The following is a 19,909-nucleotide window of genomic DNA, read 5'->3' on the forward strand; positions in this document are numbered from 1 at the left end:
CCAAGGACATTCTACAGTCGAGCTACATACCCCTCAACTGATTTTATTTTTTATTTTGAAATAGAGTCTCACTAGGATGATGAGAGTCTCATTACTTGCTGAGCTATCCTCAAACCTATGATCCTCCAGTCTCAGCTTCCCAAGTTCAGGAATTACAGGTGTGCACCACCATGCCCAGGTAAAGATGCTTTATAAAGTGTAAGAATCAGAAATTTAATGAGAACTTCGGCAACATAGCAAGAACCTGGTTCAAAATAAAAAGGGCTGGGAGTGTAGCTCAGAAGTAGAATGCTCCTGTGCTCAATCCCTAGTAACACACACACACACACACACACACACACACACACACACAGTGTAAGGATCTTTAGGTGGAAGTTGCAACACCTTGAGGGCAGCACATTGGCAACTTGAAGTGGGGGAAAGAGGCTAGTTTCCTGCGATTCAGTTCCTCATTATAACAATCTTTGCAATTTCACACACACACACACACACACACTTACTTGCGTGTGGTCTGGGGATTGAAACCAGGGGCATTCTACCACTGAGCTACACCCTACTCTTTTCTTAATTTTTATTATTTATTTTTGTGATACTGGGAATGGAACCCAGGCTTCTACCACTCAGCTATACCCCCAGGCTTACTTTATTTTTTGGTACTAGGGATTGAACTCAGAAACATTCTATCTCCAAGCCACACCCCTAGCCCATTTATTTATTTATTTATTTATTTATTTATTTATTTACTTATTTACTTATTTTGCAAAAATAGGGACAGAACCCAGGGGCATTCTACCTCTGAGCTATCAATCCCAGTCCTTTTTTTTGTGTGTGTGTGTGGTACTGGGGGTAGAACCCAGGGGCATTCTACCTCTAAGCTATACCCCTAGCCTATTTTTTAGTCTTTTATTTTTGAAACAGGGTCTCACTGAGTTGCAAAGAGCCTCACTAGTAGCTGAGGCTGTCCGTGAACCTCGAGTCCCCGCCTCCTGAATGGTGGGATTACAAGCGTGTAGCCCAGCTCCCAGCCCTATTTCTTATTCGTTATTTTTAAACAGGGTCTTATGAAGTCGCAGAGGTCCTCACTACATAGCTGAGGCTGACTGCTAACCTGCAATCCTTCTGTTTCAGTCTCCCAAATATTGGGATTATTTGGAAACAGCCTAAGTTGCTGAGGCTGACTTTGAACCTGTGATCCTTCTGTCTCAGCCTCCCAAGTAGTAAGATTGCAAGTATGTGCAACCACCCTGGCCTATTTAATTTTTTATTTGGAAACAAGGTCTCACTAAGTTGTTGAGAGCCTCACTAAATTGCTGAGGCTGACTTTGAACCTGCGATCCTCTTGTCTCAGCCTCCCAAGTACTGGGATTACAGGCCTGCGCTACTACACCCAGCTCTCTGTTATAGTTTAAACAAGTGTGAGGGTGCATTGATGTATCTAATTCTTTTTATTTTAAAATTTGTCTTTGCAGAACAAAGTCACAGCTGAGAGTCGTGGGGAGGTGATGTATCTCTAGAAGAAAAGCAGTTTCCCGTGGAAGGGTGCTGTGCTGCTGCTTTTCCTTTGCAATATTTTCTTTCTCAAACCCAAGTGTGAAATAATTTCAACAAACCTCATTTTTGGCAAAGGAAAGTGATAAAAGCAGGTATTTTAATTCAAATATGTGACATTTCCTTCCATGGGAGTCTTTAAGGGCACACGCATCTACAACAGATTGCTTAGGGAGTAGGTAGTTCTGCCTGCTGCAGGGATGTGGAAAGAACTATTTTAAGGCCCCTTTGAAACTCATAATTCATAGAGCAAATGATGTTATGACTTTCATTCAACCCCTTGTTTAAAAAAATTGCAAACTGCTCCATTCTCGATAAAATGCCTCAGATCAGTCCTGAATATTATCCCAGGGGAAATAACTTCAGAAAATCTTTGGATCTCTAAGTTAGGTGTGCAAGTGGGTGATATAGGCAATGTAAACTTTAAGGACAGTGTAGATATGCCAAAGTCTGAAAGCTAGAAATTTTGTTTACACAATACAATACCGCCATCTAGAGGCCAAACGCGAAGGTGCTGGACACCACAGCTGAAAAGCTCAACAAGCTGACGCCCCAGGACCAGGAGGGATGAGAGGCAGTTTAAAGGAACAAAGGCTTTTCTTCAACGCGGGCACGTTGAAGAAATGCTGCAGCCAAATAAGCCTTTCCCATCTTCCCCACAAAGACAAGGGTGTCAACCATGAAACCAGCCTGCTGAAGGCTGTATTGAGACACTTGGAAAATGAAATTTTATAAATGCTCCCAATCCCACTGAAAATGTTTCCTTAAAGTATCCATCTGTGTATCTATTAGACACTGCTTGAATGGGCATTTCCTAAAGGATCAAATAAACATACAAATAGAGAATAGAAGCCAAGGTAAACAGGCTTCTTTACTGCAGGTCTTCTCAGAGCCTTTAATATTCGACTGTACAGACTCATTCTTTAAGAAAATGGAAAAAATGCATGTTTCCAACACACTATGAGCAAACCCTCCCTACTATGGGAGCAAGGTCAAATGGCAGTTTAATCGTCCTGGGAAAAAACCACACGAGTGACAATGATAACTCCCCACCTCGGGTGTAACACATACCTACCTCACAAGGTGCTGTGGAGACTGCACGAGGTCACACGTATAAATGACTTAAAATAATTCCCAGTTGGTTCTGTGCCTTCCTGTCCTTCGTGTTACTTGTATCTGGAGTCTCCTAACTGACGAAACAGTTCAGGGAAACCACTATTAACAGAAATACACTCCAGAGAGGCCAAACTGCTGCCCACATTCCCTTCAGACCCGATGTTCCTTCCAGGCTCCTAATGGGTGGGGGGAAATGTTCAAAGTTACTTTATCACTTAGATGAAAAATAAATATGGCCACTGGTAATCTTTTTAATCACTGAAAAACTTTCTGTATTTGCAAAACAAATTAGAGATCCTGGCCAACGTACACAAAACGCAGGCTTTCCCCACAAAATTTCTAACTACCATAATAAGATCTTTGTGTGTATGGTACTGGGGATTGAACCCAGAGGCATTCTACCTTCATGCTACCCCCCACACACACACACGCAACCCTTCTACTTTGAAATAGGGCCTTGCTAGGTTGATGAGAGTCTCACTATTTTCTCAGGCTGTCCTCAAACCTTGGCTCCTCCTTGTCTCAGCTTCCCAAGTACTGGGCTTACAGGAATCCACCACCACCCATGCCCGGCTTTACTTTGATCTTGTAAATCACTTGTTTCTCTGTACAAGCACAGAACTCATGCATCAAAGGTAAATTAACACACACACACACACACACACACACACACAATTTTATTAGGGCACTATCATATATATGTATATCTGTATATGCATCTCTGCATACATGTGCATATGTATGTATGAATGTGTGTGAAGGGGAGAGGTAGGAGTATATGAAAGAGTTAAAACGCCTTGCTCAAAAAGACTTTAAAATTTTTTTTGAGCCAGGCATGGTAGCGCACGCTTGTAATCCCAGCGCTTGGGAGGCTGAGACAGGAGGATCACACAGGTTCGAAGCCAGCCTCAGCTACTGAGTGAGGCTCTCAGCAATTTAGTGAGACCCTGTTTCCAAATAAAGTATAAAATAGGTCTGGGAGTATAGCCTGGAGGTAGAAAGCCCCTGGGTTCCACCCCCAGTACTACAAAAAAAAAAAAAAATTGCCATCCTTTCTAGATCTGAGGTTGCTAAACAGATAAACATCCACTGGGATATAAAACATTTCATGTAAACTCTTAAGAGTTTTATATTGCCGGGTGTGGTAGTGCACACCTGTAATCCTAGTATTTGAGGGTCTGAGACAGAAGGATCACAGGTTTGCAGCCAGCCTCAGCAACTTGTGAGGCACTCTACAACTTCATAAGACCTTGTTTCAAAATAAAGAATAACTGTTGGGGTGTAGCTCAGAGGTAGAATGCCTCTGGGGTTCGATCTCCAGTGCCCCCCCCCAAAAAAAAGGGTCTGAGCATTCTTTCCACATTCTATTTCACCATTACTTTCTCTTTAATCATTCCTTCAAGTTATAATTTTCAGTGGTAATAGAAAAAAGCAAAGGGCTGCCAGGCCTGGAGTGCAAGCCCCACTTTGTCACTAAGAACATCTGTGTCTAGACTGCCCACCCTCAGCTGACCCGGACAGCACCAGTTCACACCTGTTGCTCAGGCATACAGGAAGCTGCACCCCTTCCACTCCCAAAAGCATGCTGGTCTGGAGTTGTGATAGGTTGTCCTACCTGGAACCCTCAACAATGCTTTTCAGCCCTCTGGACCGCAGTCTCCAACATCAAAAAAAGATACAGGATTAGATAGTATTGTGAGAGGTTTTTTCAAATTGCTTCTGTGATTTCCATTACAGTTTTATAACTTTATCTTCTAAAGTAGCCCAACCCCACATGGTTGCATACCCTTGTAATCCCAGTACTTGGGAGGCTGAGACAGGAACACTGCAGGTTTGTGGCCAGCCTCAGCAATTTAGTGAGGCCGTTTCAAAATAAAAACAAAGCCAGGCGTGGTGACACACACTTGTAATCCCAGCATTTGGGAGGCTGAGACAGGAGGATCACAGTGCGTTGACAGCCTCAGCTACTTAGCAAGGCCCTTTGTAACTCAGTGAGACCCTGTTTCAAAACAAAGAATAAAAAATAAGACTGCAGATATAGCCCAGAGGTAGAATGCCTCTGGGTTCCATCCTCAGTACCGCAAAAATAAATAAATAAATAAATAAATAAATAAATAAATAAATAAATGATAAAAATAAAAACAAGCCAGTTGTGGTGGCACATGCTCGTAATCCCATGCTTGGGAAGCTAAGACAAGAGGATCAAAGGTTTACAGCCAACCTCAGTTACTTACTGAGGCCCTCCACAGCATAGTGAGACCCTGCTTCAAAATAAAGAATAAAAAATAGGGCAGGGGGTGTAAGTGAGAGGTGTAATGCCCAAGTTCAATCAATAAACTATGTATAGTTGTCTCCAATCAGATAAACCCCAACCTAGTTACGTGTTTATATAAAAATTAATTCAACAGACACTTAAGGGTCGACAATACTGGGCATGGTCCAAGTGCTGCGCATCTTTAAGCACAGGTACTTGGGAGGCTGAGTGAGGAAGATCACAGGTTTGAGGACAGCCTCAGCAACTCACTGAGATCCTCAGCAACTCAGATCCAGTTTCAAAATAAAAAATAGGGCTAGGGGTGCAGTTCAGAGATAGAATCCATTCCTGGGTTCAATCCCAAATACCATATTAAAAAAGAAAAAAAACGGCAATAATGAGTATCTCAGGAACTGGGGGGAAAAAAAAGCTGAAAGTAGTCCTCCCATCTTTCTGACTGTGTCAACTCAACACCCGACACCATGTCTCTGATACCGACTTTCTGACACTTCACTCATCTCCGACACCATGGCTTTGCTATGCAGCGTCAGTCATACCGGGCCCTGGACATTCCCCATGACTGAGGCTTACTGATACAAAACACCCAACCAAGACACATTCCACCTGGGCCTCCACCACCCACCCGAGAGAGCAGAGGACCATGGGGAGATGCCTGCACACAGGCCATGGAATTCCGTATCAAGACAGAACTTCAAGTTCTAGAACATAAAAAGTGTTAACTATAGAAGCACTTGAAGAAAAGGGTAAGAAGTGGATAGAGTGGGCAACCCAACATTCTATCAACCCATCCTCTCACACCTTAGGCAAGTAGGAAAACTGATTTTGGAGTAAATACATTTATTGATACCCATTTTATATAGAGTTCAATGAAATAATCTATAAATATAAAAGCATTTTTCTTCTGGATATCACCATGGTCCATGTAAATACTCAACAGTCAGAATCACCTGCAGGAAGCACTCCAAGTCACACTGTCAGGTTTACAGACCTGAATATATAGATTTCATTAAACAGTGGCACTTATGTACTCAAGTGGTCCAGTGGCTTTGGGATTTATGACTACTGGGCATGTGGAGTCAAAATAATGTGTAAGTTTAAATCAATAGACAGGGTATCAGCCATCAACAAAAAGAAACAATTGTGAATTAACATTGTAGGTGAAGAAAGTACCACAGTTGACACCTGGTGTCAGAACACTGGGACAAAGTGTGTAAAACAACACGTGTGGCACCACATGCTCTCCAGCCCCTTGTGGACAGTCCACAGGTGCCTTAGGAACATTTGTGGTCGACAGTAATCCTTACGAACATAGACAGCTACGAATAAAGTGTATGTAGAGGATGACATCAAGATGAAAGAAAAATGGGCTAAATATTTCAGTGACATAATGAGTTTCACCCCAGAGCGGGGGCTGTGGGAAAACAATTTCTTAAAAACTCCTTTTGTTAAACTGAGCATGATCATTTATCGAATTTGAGAGAGAACGCGTACATCTGGCTCCCTAAGCACGGATGAAGTGTCTCCTTCTGTGTCAAAGCTTTTCCTCAATGCATCCACGGGAACTGGTGCAGCCACCGCTGAGCCGTGCTCACCACCTGATGCAGCATGAGGCTTTCTCTCATCTCTCCAGTGACACGTACAGGAATGTCTTTTGCTGCAGCCAGAAGATGCGTCTTCTGAGTTAGACAGCGAATGCATTTGGGTCTTAGAGGTACAATGTCCAGAAATGAGATCTGAGAGGCAGTGTTAGAACTTAAGCAAAGCAGGGGTTTTAGAGATTATTCAAACAAAAGCCTAAGGGAAGCATATAAAAATTCAGTTTTTTTATATTATTTTCAGCTGGATCTGATGGCAACATCCTTGGTAAGGATGAGTAAATAAATGGTGTTATCTCCAGGTCCAAAATATCCCAACTACTTAAAGTAGGACCCAAAAGAGGAGAAAGACACGCTTGAGTTCTACAGTCTCTAGAATTTCTTTTTGTCATTTTTTAAAAAGAAATAGTAGCTTCAGCTGTACACGGCTGGTTGAAGGGGTTTCCATCCATGAGAATCTCTACCCCTTGTCTCCAGTGGGACAGGCACCAGATTCCCACCAGCGGCAGCTCCCATATCCTGCAGCAACGTGGCACTGACCCTGGAGTGAAGAGCAAGCTGGCATAAGCCCCAGCCCGGGGAATCCACTAGATGGCATTTCGCGGTGTGCCGTTGTGCGCCAATGCTTTCAGGCTGGGGGCACTGGTCTGGTGACCACAGCTCCTGTGAGAAGTCACGCCCACCTCAAAAACCTCATGAATAGCTTTTCGGAAACAGTGGAAGTTGTAGTCTATTAAACCTAAAAGAGAGAAAAAGAAGAGCTAAGTATAGAGTTATCCACTGGGAAACAGAGAAAGAAAAAACTTGATTTGTATTAAAAGCACACACGCCTGACTGAAGAATTAATTATCTGTATTGGAAACACGGTAAAGCATGTACCCTGACTGTTAACACTGGTCACCTCCAGGGCCTGGGAGTGGACAATTAACCTAGCAATTAGGAAAGTAAACTTGCTAGGAAAACTTACAATGAAATTTAAACTCAAGGTAAACGTGGGCATGGTGGCGCACACCTGTAACCCCAGTAAGTGGGAGGCTGAGAGACGACTGTGGGGTCAATCAAGGCCAGGATCAGCAACTTAGGCCCAACTTCAAATCAAACATAAAAGGAGTAGGGAGTAGAGCTTGGAGGTAGAACACCCCTGGATTCAATCCCCAGGACCAAAAAAAGAAAAAAGTGTAAGTAAAATACTTCATGCAGCTGGGCACTGTGGCGCATATCTGTAATCCCAGTAACTTGGGAGGCTGAGACAGGAGGATCTCAGGTTCAAGGACAGCCTCAATAAGTATTGAGAGTCTCATCAACTTAATGAGACTCCATTTCCTAATAAGGAATGTAATCAAACTGGGGGTACAGCTTGAAGGTAGAATCCCTCTGGGTTCAATCTCCAGTAAAACACATACACACACACACACATACTTTTTGAATTATCAAGTCTTTCCTTTTACTAGTCTTTAGGGCAGCCAACAAAGGGCTCAAAGAAATAGTCAGGTACTTTGGCAAACTGCTCATCAGAGCCCAGGGGAGTCTAGAAGGACCAGAGAACCCTCATGGTTCCGGGAAGCTACATCCTCCTAAGGTAAGGCAGCTTACTTAAGAATGGGGCTCCTTGCCGGGCATGGTGACACATGCTTGTAATCTCAGCATTCAGGAGACTGAGACCAGAGGATCACAGTTCGCGGACAGCCTCAGCTACTTAGTGAGGCCCCTCGCAACTTAGTGAGACCTTATTTTAAATTAAAGAATAAAAAATAGGGCAGGGGGTGTAGCTCAGAGGTCGAATACCCCTGGGTTTCATCCCCAGACCCACAAAAAAAAAGAAAAAAAAAAAAGAATGGGGCTCCCACATAAGTTCTACTCTATGAAATGCCTAGCTACCAGCCAACTAGCCATTTCTCTTCCCCTCTGAAGCAGAACCCAAATTTTGGATGAGCACACTGGTAGAGAGCTAACACATTACATTCCCCAGCATTATCTGCAGTGATATGGCCACATGATAAAATAGAGCCACTGAGGTAAGTGAAGTGTGTGTGGCTTCTGTGAACTCCCCTTAAAAGAAAGAGGGGGCTGGGCATAGTGGTGCACACTTGTGTTCCCGGCATTTGGGAGGGTGAGACAGGCCAATTGGGGTTCTTGGACAGCCTCAACTACTTAGTGAGGCCCTTTGCAAAACTTAGTGAGACCTTATTTCAAAATAAAGAATAAAAAATAGGGCAGAGGATATAGCTCAGAGGTAGAATAGAATGCCCTGGGTTCCATTCCCAGTACTGAAAAAAAAAAAAAAAGAAAGAAAGAAAGAAAGAGGGATATTCTTTTCCTCTACTCCTGTTTTTTTTGTTTTTGTTTTTTATTTTTATTTTTTTTTAATTTTTTTTGGTACTGGGGATGGAACTCAGGGGCATCCTACCTTCAAGATACACCCCCAGCCCTATTATTTATTTATTTATTTATTTATTTTGGTGGTACTGGGGTTCCTGGAAGCCCTTCTACCTCCGGGCTACACTCCCAGACCTATTTTATATTTTTATTTGGAAACAGGGTCTCTTAAGCCAGTGCGGCTGGCTTCGAACCTGCACGATCCTCCTGTCTCCGCCTCTCAAGCACGGGGATTACAAGTGTGCGCCACCACGCCCGGCTTTATTCTTTATTTTGAAACTGGGTCTCAAAGCCGGGTATGGTGGCGCACATTTGTAATCCCAGTGCTTAGGAGGCTGAGACAGGAGGATCACACAGGTTCGAAGCCAGCCTCAGCTACTGAGTGAGGCTCTCAGCAACTTAGTGAGACCCTGTTTCCAAATAAAGTATAAAATAGGTCTGGGAGTATAGCCCGGAGGTAGAAAGCCCCTGGGTTCCACCCCCAGTACCACAAAAAAAAAAAAAAAAAAAAGAAAAGAAAAGAAATAGCCGGGCGTGGTGGCGCACGCTTGTAATCCCCGCGCTTGGGAGGCGGAGACAGGAGGATCGCGCAGGTTCGAAGCCAGCCGTGCGCTGGCTTAGGAGACCCTGTTTCCAAAATGAAAATGTAAAAATAGGTCTGGGAGTGTAGCCCCGAGATAGAAGGGCTTCCAGGAACCCCAGTACCACCAAAAAAAAAGAAAGAAAGAAAGAAAGAAAGAAAGAAAGAAAGAAAGAAAGAAAGAAAGAAAGATCTCACTACATTGCAGAGAATCTCAATAAGTAGCTGAGGCTGGCTGAGATCCTGTGAGCCTCCTGTCTCAGCCTCCCAAGTACTGGGATTATGAACATGTGCCACCATACCCAGCTGTTCATGTCTCTCCATGTCTGAATCACGAGGCGACCTTGAGCACAGCAGGCATTGCTGAGAATGACGGAGCAGAATCAGCACTGGGGAGGACACCAGGAGGCACCTCGCTGTACAAGATCATCACCTCCAAACTTTCCATATGAGAGGGACATAAACTTGCATCTTGTTTAAGCCACTGTCATTTGGGTTTACAGCCATGCCTAACTGTGACTGGTAAACAATGTTGAAATTCTTGTCCCTCCAAACCAAGTAACCACCTCTTCATGCCTAAGAATCAGCTGGTCATTATACTCACCATCACCACACCCTTGTGAAACAACAAACACACAATCTGACCAGTAATTTGACCAGACCAACATCTTGGGCATCAAAGTCTTCTTATGTGTGTGTGTGGTAGGGCATTCTACCTCCAAGCTATACCCCCAGCCCTATTTTGTTTTTATTTTGAAACAGGTCTCACTAAGTTACTAAGTATGAGATTCATTACTTGCTGAGGCTGTCACTGTACCTGTTATCCCCCTCTCAGCCTCCCCAGTACTGGGATACAAGTGTGTGTCACCTCACTTAGCTTTGATCAAAGTTTCAAGTCACTCAACTCACATTCAGGAAAAGTAAAATATTAAAATACACTGAATGAGCCAGGTGTGGTGGCACACATGCACACTTGTAGTCCCAGTATTTGGGAGGCTGAGACAGGAGGACTGAGGTTTGCGGCCAGCCTCAGCTACTTAGTGAGACCCTTTGCAACTCAGTGAGACCCTGTTTCAAAATAAAGATTAAAAAATAGGGCTCGACTGCTGAGGGGTTAGGCCAGTGCCAGGGCCAGCAGCCGGCATCAGAGCCTTCCGTGAAGCAAGGCCGCTACTGAGGCCTCCGAGGCCTGGATCGGAGCCTGCCGAGGGGTTAGACCGATGCCAGGGCCATCGGCTAGCATCGGAGCCTGCCATGAGGAAGGCTGGTGCTGGGGCCTCCGAGGCCAGGATCGGAGCCAGCTGAGGGGTTAGGCCAGTGTCGGGGCCAGCAAGACCAGAATTGGGGCCTCCCGTGAGGCAAGGCCGCTGCTTGAGCCAGCGAGGTCTGGATCAGTCCACCGGGTAGCCAGGCCACAACTGGGGCCGTCGAAAGTGGGATTGGTATTTGCAATGCGGCATGCACAGAGAAATATCGCAGAAAATTAAAACCAGATGCTTCCCCTAATCAGCAATAACTAGGAGGAAAGGGGCAACAGGAAGTGGTCGAGCTATAGAAAGGGCCCTATAGTGAAGCAATTAAAGTGACCAATCAGAGGGTATGGAATAGGGGAGGATGGAGCCTCTTTAAAAGCAGGAGGTACATAAACAAATGTATCAAAGATAATCACCAAACAAGCATGGGATCGAGGGAGGGGGAGGGAATGGGATGGGGACTGGATGAGGGCTAATTGGATGATGTGTGCTTGTATATCCTCTCAAGTCTTGTATTCCAATGTGATGTATGATTACAATGCACCAATAAAAATAAATTTTAAAAAAAATAGGGCTCGGAGGTAGAATGACGCTGGTTCCATCCTCAGTACCAAAAAATAAAATAAATATAAGATAAAATACACTGGGTGGTCTGCCTGAGCATAATAGTGTGATCTTTCAACAATTTATATTTGATTTGATGAAAGTCATTAAACACTTATTGAACAGCATGAGAGAGGGTACAATGTGTCAAAGAAGAGCAGATACAGTCCATGCCTTCAAGGATATGCTAGCTGGGGCATAAAGCCAACCTAGAAGAAACAAATCAAATCAGTCTGGTTCAACCGACTACAAACATGAAACAAGTCCAAGAACAGAAGCCAAGTGTAGGACAAATGTAGTAGATGAACGCTTCTGGGATGAGGCACAACTCTGGATAAATGGGCAAGATTTGATTACACAGGCAAGAGGGGCAAGATAAAACTGTGGGGAGCTGCCAATGAGAACAGTAGAACAGTGGAGGTAGAAGACAGAACAGAAACTGGGCTAAGAGAGAAAAGCACCAGAGAACACTTGGTAGGAAGTGCTGGGAACCAAGTCTGAATCCATAGGGTGGAGCCAAATTAAGTGGTCCTACAGACTCAGTGGAAAAATAATAATAATACATACGTGTATGTATGCATATGTGTATGTATATGTGTATGACTGGGGATGCAGCTCAAAGGTAGAACACATGACACGTGCTTGGCATGCTCAGGCCCTCAGTTTGATTCCCGGCACTGCCAAGGAAAGACTATGAAGTCAACTTCGGGCCAGTTCAATACACTGAAACTGACTTCTGCGAACCCAGCGTGAGGCTGCATGTCTGTACTTCCAGCTACTCAGGAGACTGAGGCAAAAGGATTATCTGAGTCCAAGAGTCTGAGGCCAGCCTGGGAAACACAATGAGACTCTGTCTTGAAAGACAAGTAATTGCAATTCTGTACAAACAGTAAAATAAAGCTGACAATGAGGGAAACTTGAACACCGGCAAGATAGTTGATGATATTAAATATTTAATTTCAGTGTTTATTAATGCTAATACTGGTATTTTACAAAAAGCATTCACTTAGAAATACCTACTACAATCTACACAGACAAAATGATTTAATGTCTGGATTTTGCTTCACAATAATAGAGAAGAAAGCCACACGCTTGTAATCCCAGCATTTGGGAGGCTGAGTCAGGAGGACTACAGGCTTGTTGCCAGCCTTAGCTACTTCGTGAGGCCCTCTGCAACTCCGTGAGACCATGTTTCAAAATAAAGAATAAAATATCGGGCTGGGGGTGTAGCTCAGGGGTAGAATGCCCTTGGATTTAATCCCCAGCACCACCACCCCAAAAAAAATACAGTAAAGAAAGAAATATGTATGTATGTATGTATGTATGCATGTATATACATATATATACATAAGACTGGTTATAATTTTGGTAATCAGTGAATGTGGGTGGCAGATTAAAAGGTTTATTACATTATTTTCTCTATTTCTTATGTTTGGCAGTTCCCACCAAAAAAGAATAAAAACAGCAACAATGTCGGGCAATGACACAGAGGAAACTAGCGAAGAGACTTGAATGGGTGCTAAGCAGGGAACTGAACATATGAAGATTCATTGTGCTGCTCTACTTTTGTGCACATCCAAAAACTTCCACAACCAGAAGTTAAAAAAAAATTAAGAGTAGAATGAAAAAAATAAAGAACTCCCAAGAATACAAAAAAAAGAAAAGAAAGTGGCTAGGAGTGATATCATTGACAGAGAGAGGGCTTGTCCAGCTAGCATGTATAAAACCCTAGGCTCAAATCCCCATCACCAAAAGTAAAAAATAATAAAAACGTAAAGGCATATGAACTAGAAGCTAGGCATGGTGGTTCATGCCTGTAATCCCAGAACTTGGCAATCCTGATCCTCCAGAAACAGGTGGATCACAGGTTTGAGGCCAACCTCCACAATCTAGAGAGGCCTTTGGCACTTAGTGAAACTCTGTTTCAAAATAAAAAATAAAATTGGGTGGGGTGAAGTTCAGAGGTAGAATGCCCCTGGGTTCAATCCCCAGTAAAAATAATAATAAGTAATAATAATAAAAGTATATGAACTAGAAAGAAGACACTTGCCCAACTCCACAATTAACAAGTAAAAATGAGAAAATAAGAACCAAATGAGATACCATTTCACACCTATTAGGTTGACAATAATTAAGCAGGTTGAAAATACCAAGCATTATCAAGAATAAGGAGGGATGAGAACTCTCCTATAGTACTGCCTGAGGTAAAAATGTCAAAGTCACTTGGAGAGTAATTCGGTAATATCTAGCAAATTGAAAATGAATGTAGTCTTGTGAATCCCACTAAATACATACCCTAAATAAATTCTCCACGTTGTGATCATGTAACAAAACTACTTGTAGTTTTTAAAATAATCTGAATGCCCAGTAAGAAAGACTACTGTGTATCCAGCCTGTAAGATACCATGAGACACTGAAGATGAGTACACTACAGCTTTGCCTGTCAAATGGACAAATCTCGGCATCGGCCCTCAATAAGAACAGGCAGGCAAGCTGCAGGTGACAACTCACATGCAGACATGTACACAAAGATATGCAATACTGTTTAGGGACCATACAGAGAAAAAAATTAAGCCCACAGCTCAAAAAGAGGGCTGTCTACTGAGAGAAAGAAAACAGAAGATTTTGACTATATGTGTCACATTTTAGTTCTTAGCTCAAAAATGAATACACACATTTTGTTTTATCTGAAAAGAGGATGTATGTCTGGTGTGTGTGTGTTTGCTCCTGGTGACTGAACCTAGGGGCATTTCTACCTCCAAGCTATATCCCTAGCCCCTTTTAGTTTTTGTTTTGAAACAGGATCTTGCTAGGTTGCTGAGGCCTCAAACCTGAGATCTTCCTATCTCAGCCTCTAAAGTAATAGAATTACAGGCATAAGCGACCACACCCAGCTTGAAATACTTCACTATTTGTTATTTGTTTTGGTTTTGGGGTTTTTGTTTTTTTTTTTTTTTTTTTTTTGGTGGCACTGGGGTTGGAACCCAGGGGCTTTCTACCTCCGGGATATACTCCCAGACCTATATTTTATTTGGAAACAGAGTCTAAGTTGCTGAGAGCCTCACTACGTGGCTGAGGCTGGCTTCGAACCTGTGCCATCCTCCTGTCTCAGCCTCCCAAGCGTGGGGATTGCAAGCACATGCACCACCACGTCCAGCTGAAATACCTCTTTAAACATTCAGGCTGAGTTGGGCCTGGTGACACATGCTAGTAATCTCAGTACTTGGGAGGCTGAGACAGGAGGATTGCCAGTTTGCAGCCAGCCTCAGCTACTTAGTTAGGCCCTCTATAACTTAATGAGATCCTGTTTCAAAATAAAAAGTAAAAAATAGGGCTGGGAGTGTAGCTTGGGGGTAGATGTTCCTGGGTTCAATCCTCAGTACCACAAACAAAAAAAGCTCAGGCTGGGATCTTGAAGCTGGGCATGCATGGTGGCGCACACGTTTAATCCCAGCATTTGGGAGGCTGAGATGAGAGGATCACAGTTCACAGACAGCCTCAGCTACTATTTGGTGAGGCCCTTTGCAACTCAGTGAAGACCCTGTTTCAAAATAAAGAATAAAAAATAGGGTAGGCAGTGTAGCTCATACTACAATATTATTTTTACTTGTTTCCAAGGACCTGAGAAAGAATGACCAAGAAGTTACCATAAAGAAAGCTTTATAAAATGCTCTTACCTTTTCGTTCAAAACTCTCTTCCCTAAGAATGCAGACCAGTGCCAAGAATTTAGTCACCTCCTTTAAATACAGGACAGTTGTATTGTTCAGCTTGATGATCGCCATAGACTCTTTGTCATAAGCACTTCCACTCCCGTCTTCCTTTAGCCTATTTAAAAGAAAGTACTATTCATTAAGGTTCCCAACAAGGCATTTTATCCACTTAATTTATTCAATGACAAGTCTTTCTACACAGGTTCTGGAATGTCTTTTGAGAAAGAGTAGGGTTCCCAAACACAGAACCTCAGGGATTCCTGTTAAAACCAACAACAAAGTCCATCTATATCTATTACTAGTATAGAATCAGGTATTTGGAGAAGTAAAAATACACATAGATTTTAACCGGGGAAATGAAAACATCTCCAAGGCTACTTACCAGCTCCGATTATATTCTATAGGCTGAGCTGAGATACCCCCTTCCCTGAGCCACAGGCCCCTCTGGACCTGCCACCACCTCAACAAGTTCCTCTGAGGCACATTCTACATGCTAGGCCAATCACGCCCTTTCTTAGAAAATATTTTTCTGCTTCCTCATAAAGGCAAGAAAATTCTTACACAACACAGAACAGTCACAGCTGAAGACCAGTAAAACTTACACTGAAATCAACAACGGTTAAAGAGACAGGTTCTAGCCAGGTGTTGCGGCACTCCCTTGCAATAACAACATGCATGTATTGGGAGGCTGAGACAAGAGAATCACAGATTTGAAGACAACCTCAGCAACTTAGTGAGACCCTGTCTGCAAATAAAAAAAAAGAAAATAGGCCTGGGAGTATAGTCCAGAGGTAGGCCTGGTTTCCATCCCCAGTACCATAATTTTTTTTTTTTTTTTTAATAAAGAGATGGGTTCTGAGAGTTCCCCCGGCCCCATGGTTCTGGATATTAAGCCAAAGGCAGTCTACTTCTACTTCTAAGCTACAGCTCTACTTTAGTTTTTATTTTCAAGCAGAGTCTTGCTAAACTGCCGAGGCTTACCTTGAATTCATAATCTTCCTGTCTCTGCCTACAAAGCAGGGATTACAGGTGTACACCTTCACATAGAGTTTAAAATTGCCTTTTTGAAAAGAAGTACTTGGCTGGGCCTGGTGGCACACGCTTGTAATCCCAGTACTTGGGAGACTGAGACAAGAGTATTGCAGGTTTCTGACCAGCCTCAGATACTTAGTAAGGCCCTCTGCAACTTAGTAAAACCACACTGTTTCAAAATAAAAAATTAAAAGCCATGAGTGGTGCACACTTGTAATCTCAGCATTCGGGAGGCTGAGACCAGAGGATCACAGACAGCCTCAGCTACTTAGTGAGACCCTCTTTCAAAATAAAGAATAAAAGCCGGACGTGGTGGCGCACGCTTGTAATCCCAGCATTCGGGAGACTGAGAGTGGAGGATTGTGGTTCCCGGACAGCCTCAGCTACTTAGTGAGGCCCTCTGCAACTCAATGAGACCCAGTTTCAAAAGTAAAGAATAAAAAATAGGGCAGGGGGTGTGGTTCGGAGGGCAAATGCCCCTTGGTTCCATCCCTAGACCTGCAAAAATAAATAAATTAGTTAATAAAAATAAATTAAAACAAAGAATAAAAAATAGGGCAGGGGGTGTAGTTTGGAGGTCAAATGCCCCTGGGTTCCATCCCGAGACCTGCAAAAAATAAAGAAAAAGAAAGAAAGAAAAAAATGAATGAATTACTTAATTAAAAATATAGGGCTGGGGGTGTGTAGCTTGGAGGTAGAATGTCCCTGGTTCATTTCCTAGTACTGCCAAAAAATAAAAATAAAAAGTATTTGGACTGGATGTGGTGGCACATGCATAATAAGTACTTGGGAGGCTGAGACAGGAGGATCACAAGTTCGAGGATACAGCCTCAACAGTGGTGAGACTCAAATCAATCTAGCAAGACCCTGTTAAAATTTTTTTTTAAATAAAATATGGCCAGGCGTGGTGGCGCAGGCTTGTAATCCCCGCGCTTGGGAGATGGAGACAGGAGGATCACGGTGGCTTAAGAGACCCTGTTTCCAGATAAAAAAGTATAAATATAGGTCTGGGAGTGTAGCCCGGAGGTAGAAGGGTTTCCAGGAGCCCCAGTACCACCAAAAAATTAAATAAACAAAATAAAAAATAAAAATAAATAAATAAAATATGGCTAGGGGCCGGGAGTGGTGGCACACACTTGTAATTTCAGTACTCAGGAAACTGAGACAGGAGGATAACAGGTTCATGGCCGGCCTCAGCTACTTACTAAGACCCTCCACAACTTACCACCCAAAAAAAAAAAAAAAGTGCTGGGTGTGGTGGTACACACCTGAATCCCAGTTATTTGGGAGACAGAGACAAGAGGACAATTTTTTATTTTTATTTTTTTTTTTTGCAGTACTGGGCATTGAACCCAGGGGCGTCTACCTCCAAACTACGCTCCCAGCCCTACTTTTTATTCTTTATTTTGAAATAAGGTCTCACTAAGTTGCAGAAGGCCTAAATAGCTGAGGCTGGCCAAGAACCCATGATCTTCCTGTCAGCCTCTCAAATACTGGGATTACAAGTGTGTGCAACCACACCCAGAAGGACTCCGTAAGACACTGTTTCAAAATTTAAAAAGGCCAGGTACAGTAGTATACACCTGTAATCCCAGTACTTGCAAGGCTGAAACAGAAGGATTATAAGTTCCCGGCCAGCCTCAACAACTTAGTAAGACCCTGTTTCAATATAAAAGAATGAAGTAAGGCTAGGGGTATAGCTCAGAGATAGAATGCACCTGGGGCTCCATTTTCAGTACCATAAATAATAATAAAATAATAATAATAATAATAATAATAATAATAATAATAATTTAAAAAATAAACCTAAAAAGCTGGAAGAGTGATTCTGAGGTAGAATGCCCCTGGGTTAAATCCCCAGTAATACACAAACACATATACACATATGCACACACACAAACATGAAAGAAAAACACTAAAATAAAATGTTAACACACATTTACCAAAACAGTTGTTTTTGGTAAAACACTGCTTAATTTTCTCCTATTTTCACATGTGTATATTTTTACATGTATTTTTTGTTGTTTTGTTTGCAGTACTGTGAGTGGAACCCAGAAGCATTCTACCTTCAAGCTACACCCCTAGCTCTAGTTTTTATTTTTTATTTTGAAACAGTCTCACTGTTTTGCAAAGGGCCTAAGAAGCTGAGGCTGTCCTCAAACCACAATCCTCCTGTCTCAGCCTCCCAAATGCTGGTATTACAAGCATGCGCCACCATGCCCCGCTGGTGTGTGGTTTTTTGAGACAAGGTCCCATTATGTTGCCTGGCTAGTCTCAAACTCAAAGCCTCAGGTGATCCTCCTGCCTAAGCCTCCCAAGTACTTGGGACTACATATATTTTGCATGAATTTTTTGCATGAATGAAGTACTACTTTTCAAACTATTCTGAACCTTACAGTTTATCTTCTCCTATATTAATATGATCCTTATAACAACTCAGAGAATAGGAAATTATTATTATACCCCTATTTAAGCATCTTAAATCCTTTCTGGAATAAGCCAAAGTAAACTGAATAAATACAAAAAGGACTAGGCCCATTTTAATGTAGAAACTGAAGTTTATCAAAAGTAAAGTGACCTGCCGGGCGTGGTGGCACACGCTTGTAATCCCCGCGCTTGGGAGGCGGAGACAGGAGGATCGTGCAGGTTCGAAGCCAGCCACGCGTGCTGGCTTAGGAGACCCTGTTTCCAAAATGAAAATATAAAAAAATAGGAAAAAAATAGGTCTGGGAGTATAGCCCGGAGGTAGAAGGGCTTCCAGGAACCCCAGTACCACAAAAAAAAAAAAAAAAAAGTAAAGTGACCTCCTGGCAAAGCCAAGACTCAGATGTATGTTTTTCACTCAAGTCCATGCAGTTTCTACTATCTTTATCCCTTGTATAAAGAAAGCTGATTTGAGAAGTTAAGTGTCATTCCCTTCAAGAGTATAAAAGAAAAGGACTTCCTTCTGACTGCAGAAGAGGAAGCTCCAAGTGCTTTGTGCTTCGGCGCACAGTTGGGCACTGCCTTAATCCTCCTTTTTGCTCTACGGAAAGTGAGAAGAGGCACTAACTCTGACAGCAGGCTCCCACACAGACAAGCCTGCCCACAACTCCCAAAGCCACATGTGTACACAGCCAGCAGCCACAAGAAGCCGCAAAGTTTCCGTGATCTTGAATCACACAGTAGTGTGAGATTCAAGAAAGGCACGGTTGGGGCTGGGGTGTGGCTCAGTAGTAGAGCTCAAAGGCCCTGAGTTCAATATCCAGCACTGCAACAACAACAACAAAAAGAGACATTCTAGGCAAAGTCTGGAGGTTGGCTGGATTTCATCGTGATGATTAATAAAAAGAATAAAAATAGTGAATAACCTTACAAAGTTTGCTCAAAAGTAAAGCATCTTACTGGCTTTCTATGTTTTCCTGTTTTGATAACTTTTATGACTTTTAGGCAAATATGCTTAGACAGACATGGCAGTATTTACTTGTGGCTGAAACTGAAGGTCAAAGGTTCAAGGCCGACTGGTGATGGCGCCTGTGTGAGTACTTGGGAGCCTGAGCCAGTAGGAACACAGGTTTGAAGCCAGTCTCAGCAATTTAGCCAGGTCCTTTGCAACTTAATAAGATCATTTCAAAATTTAAAAAATAAAAAGGGCTAGGGGTGCAGATCAGAGAGAGAATAATTCTGGCTTCAATCCCCTGTACCACAAAAATAAATAGAGCTACAGGTGTGGCTCAGAGGTAGAATGCCCTGGTTTCAATTCCCAGTACAAAAGAAAAAAAAAATCTTATCTGAATTTCAGCCAAAATATGCCAAAGCAGAAGCAGGAAGGTCTTAGCAA

The 19,909-nt window shown here is 42.8% G+C and overlaps 1 protein-coding gene across 2 annotated transcripts in view; it reads right to left on the minus strand.

The window, feature by feature from the left end:
* Positions 1–7,121: 7,121 nt before the first annotated feature.
* RRAGC (Ras related GTP binding C) overlaps positions 7,122–19,909 on the minus strand; it is a gene marked incomplete at both ends in the record, with an annotated part of 32,577 nt that continues 19,789 nt past the window's right edge. For both annotated transcript variants that reach the window (XM_080691816.1, XM_080691815.1), the window contains 2 exons: positions 7,122–7,273; positions 15,024–15,172. In XM_080691816.1, the coding sequence (XP_080547942.1) occupies positions 7,122–7,273; positions 15,024–15,172 (301 nt within the window). The remainder of the gene's footprint in view (positions 7,274–15,023; positions 15,173–19,909) is intronic.

This window comes from Muscardinus avellanarius (genome assembly GCF_963383645.1).
Source record: "Muscardinus avellanarius genome assembly, chromosome: 3".
Taxonomy (NCBI): domain Eukaryota; kingdom Metazoa; phylum Chordata; class Mammalia; order Rodentia; family Gliridae; genus Muscardinus; species Muscardinus avellanarius.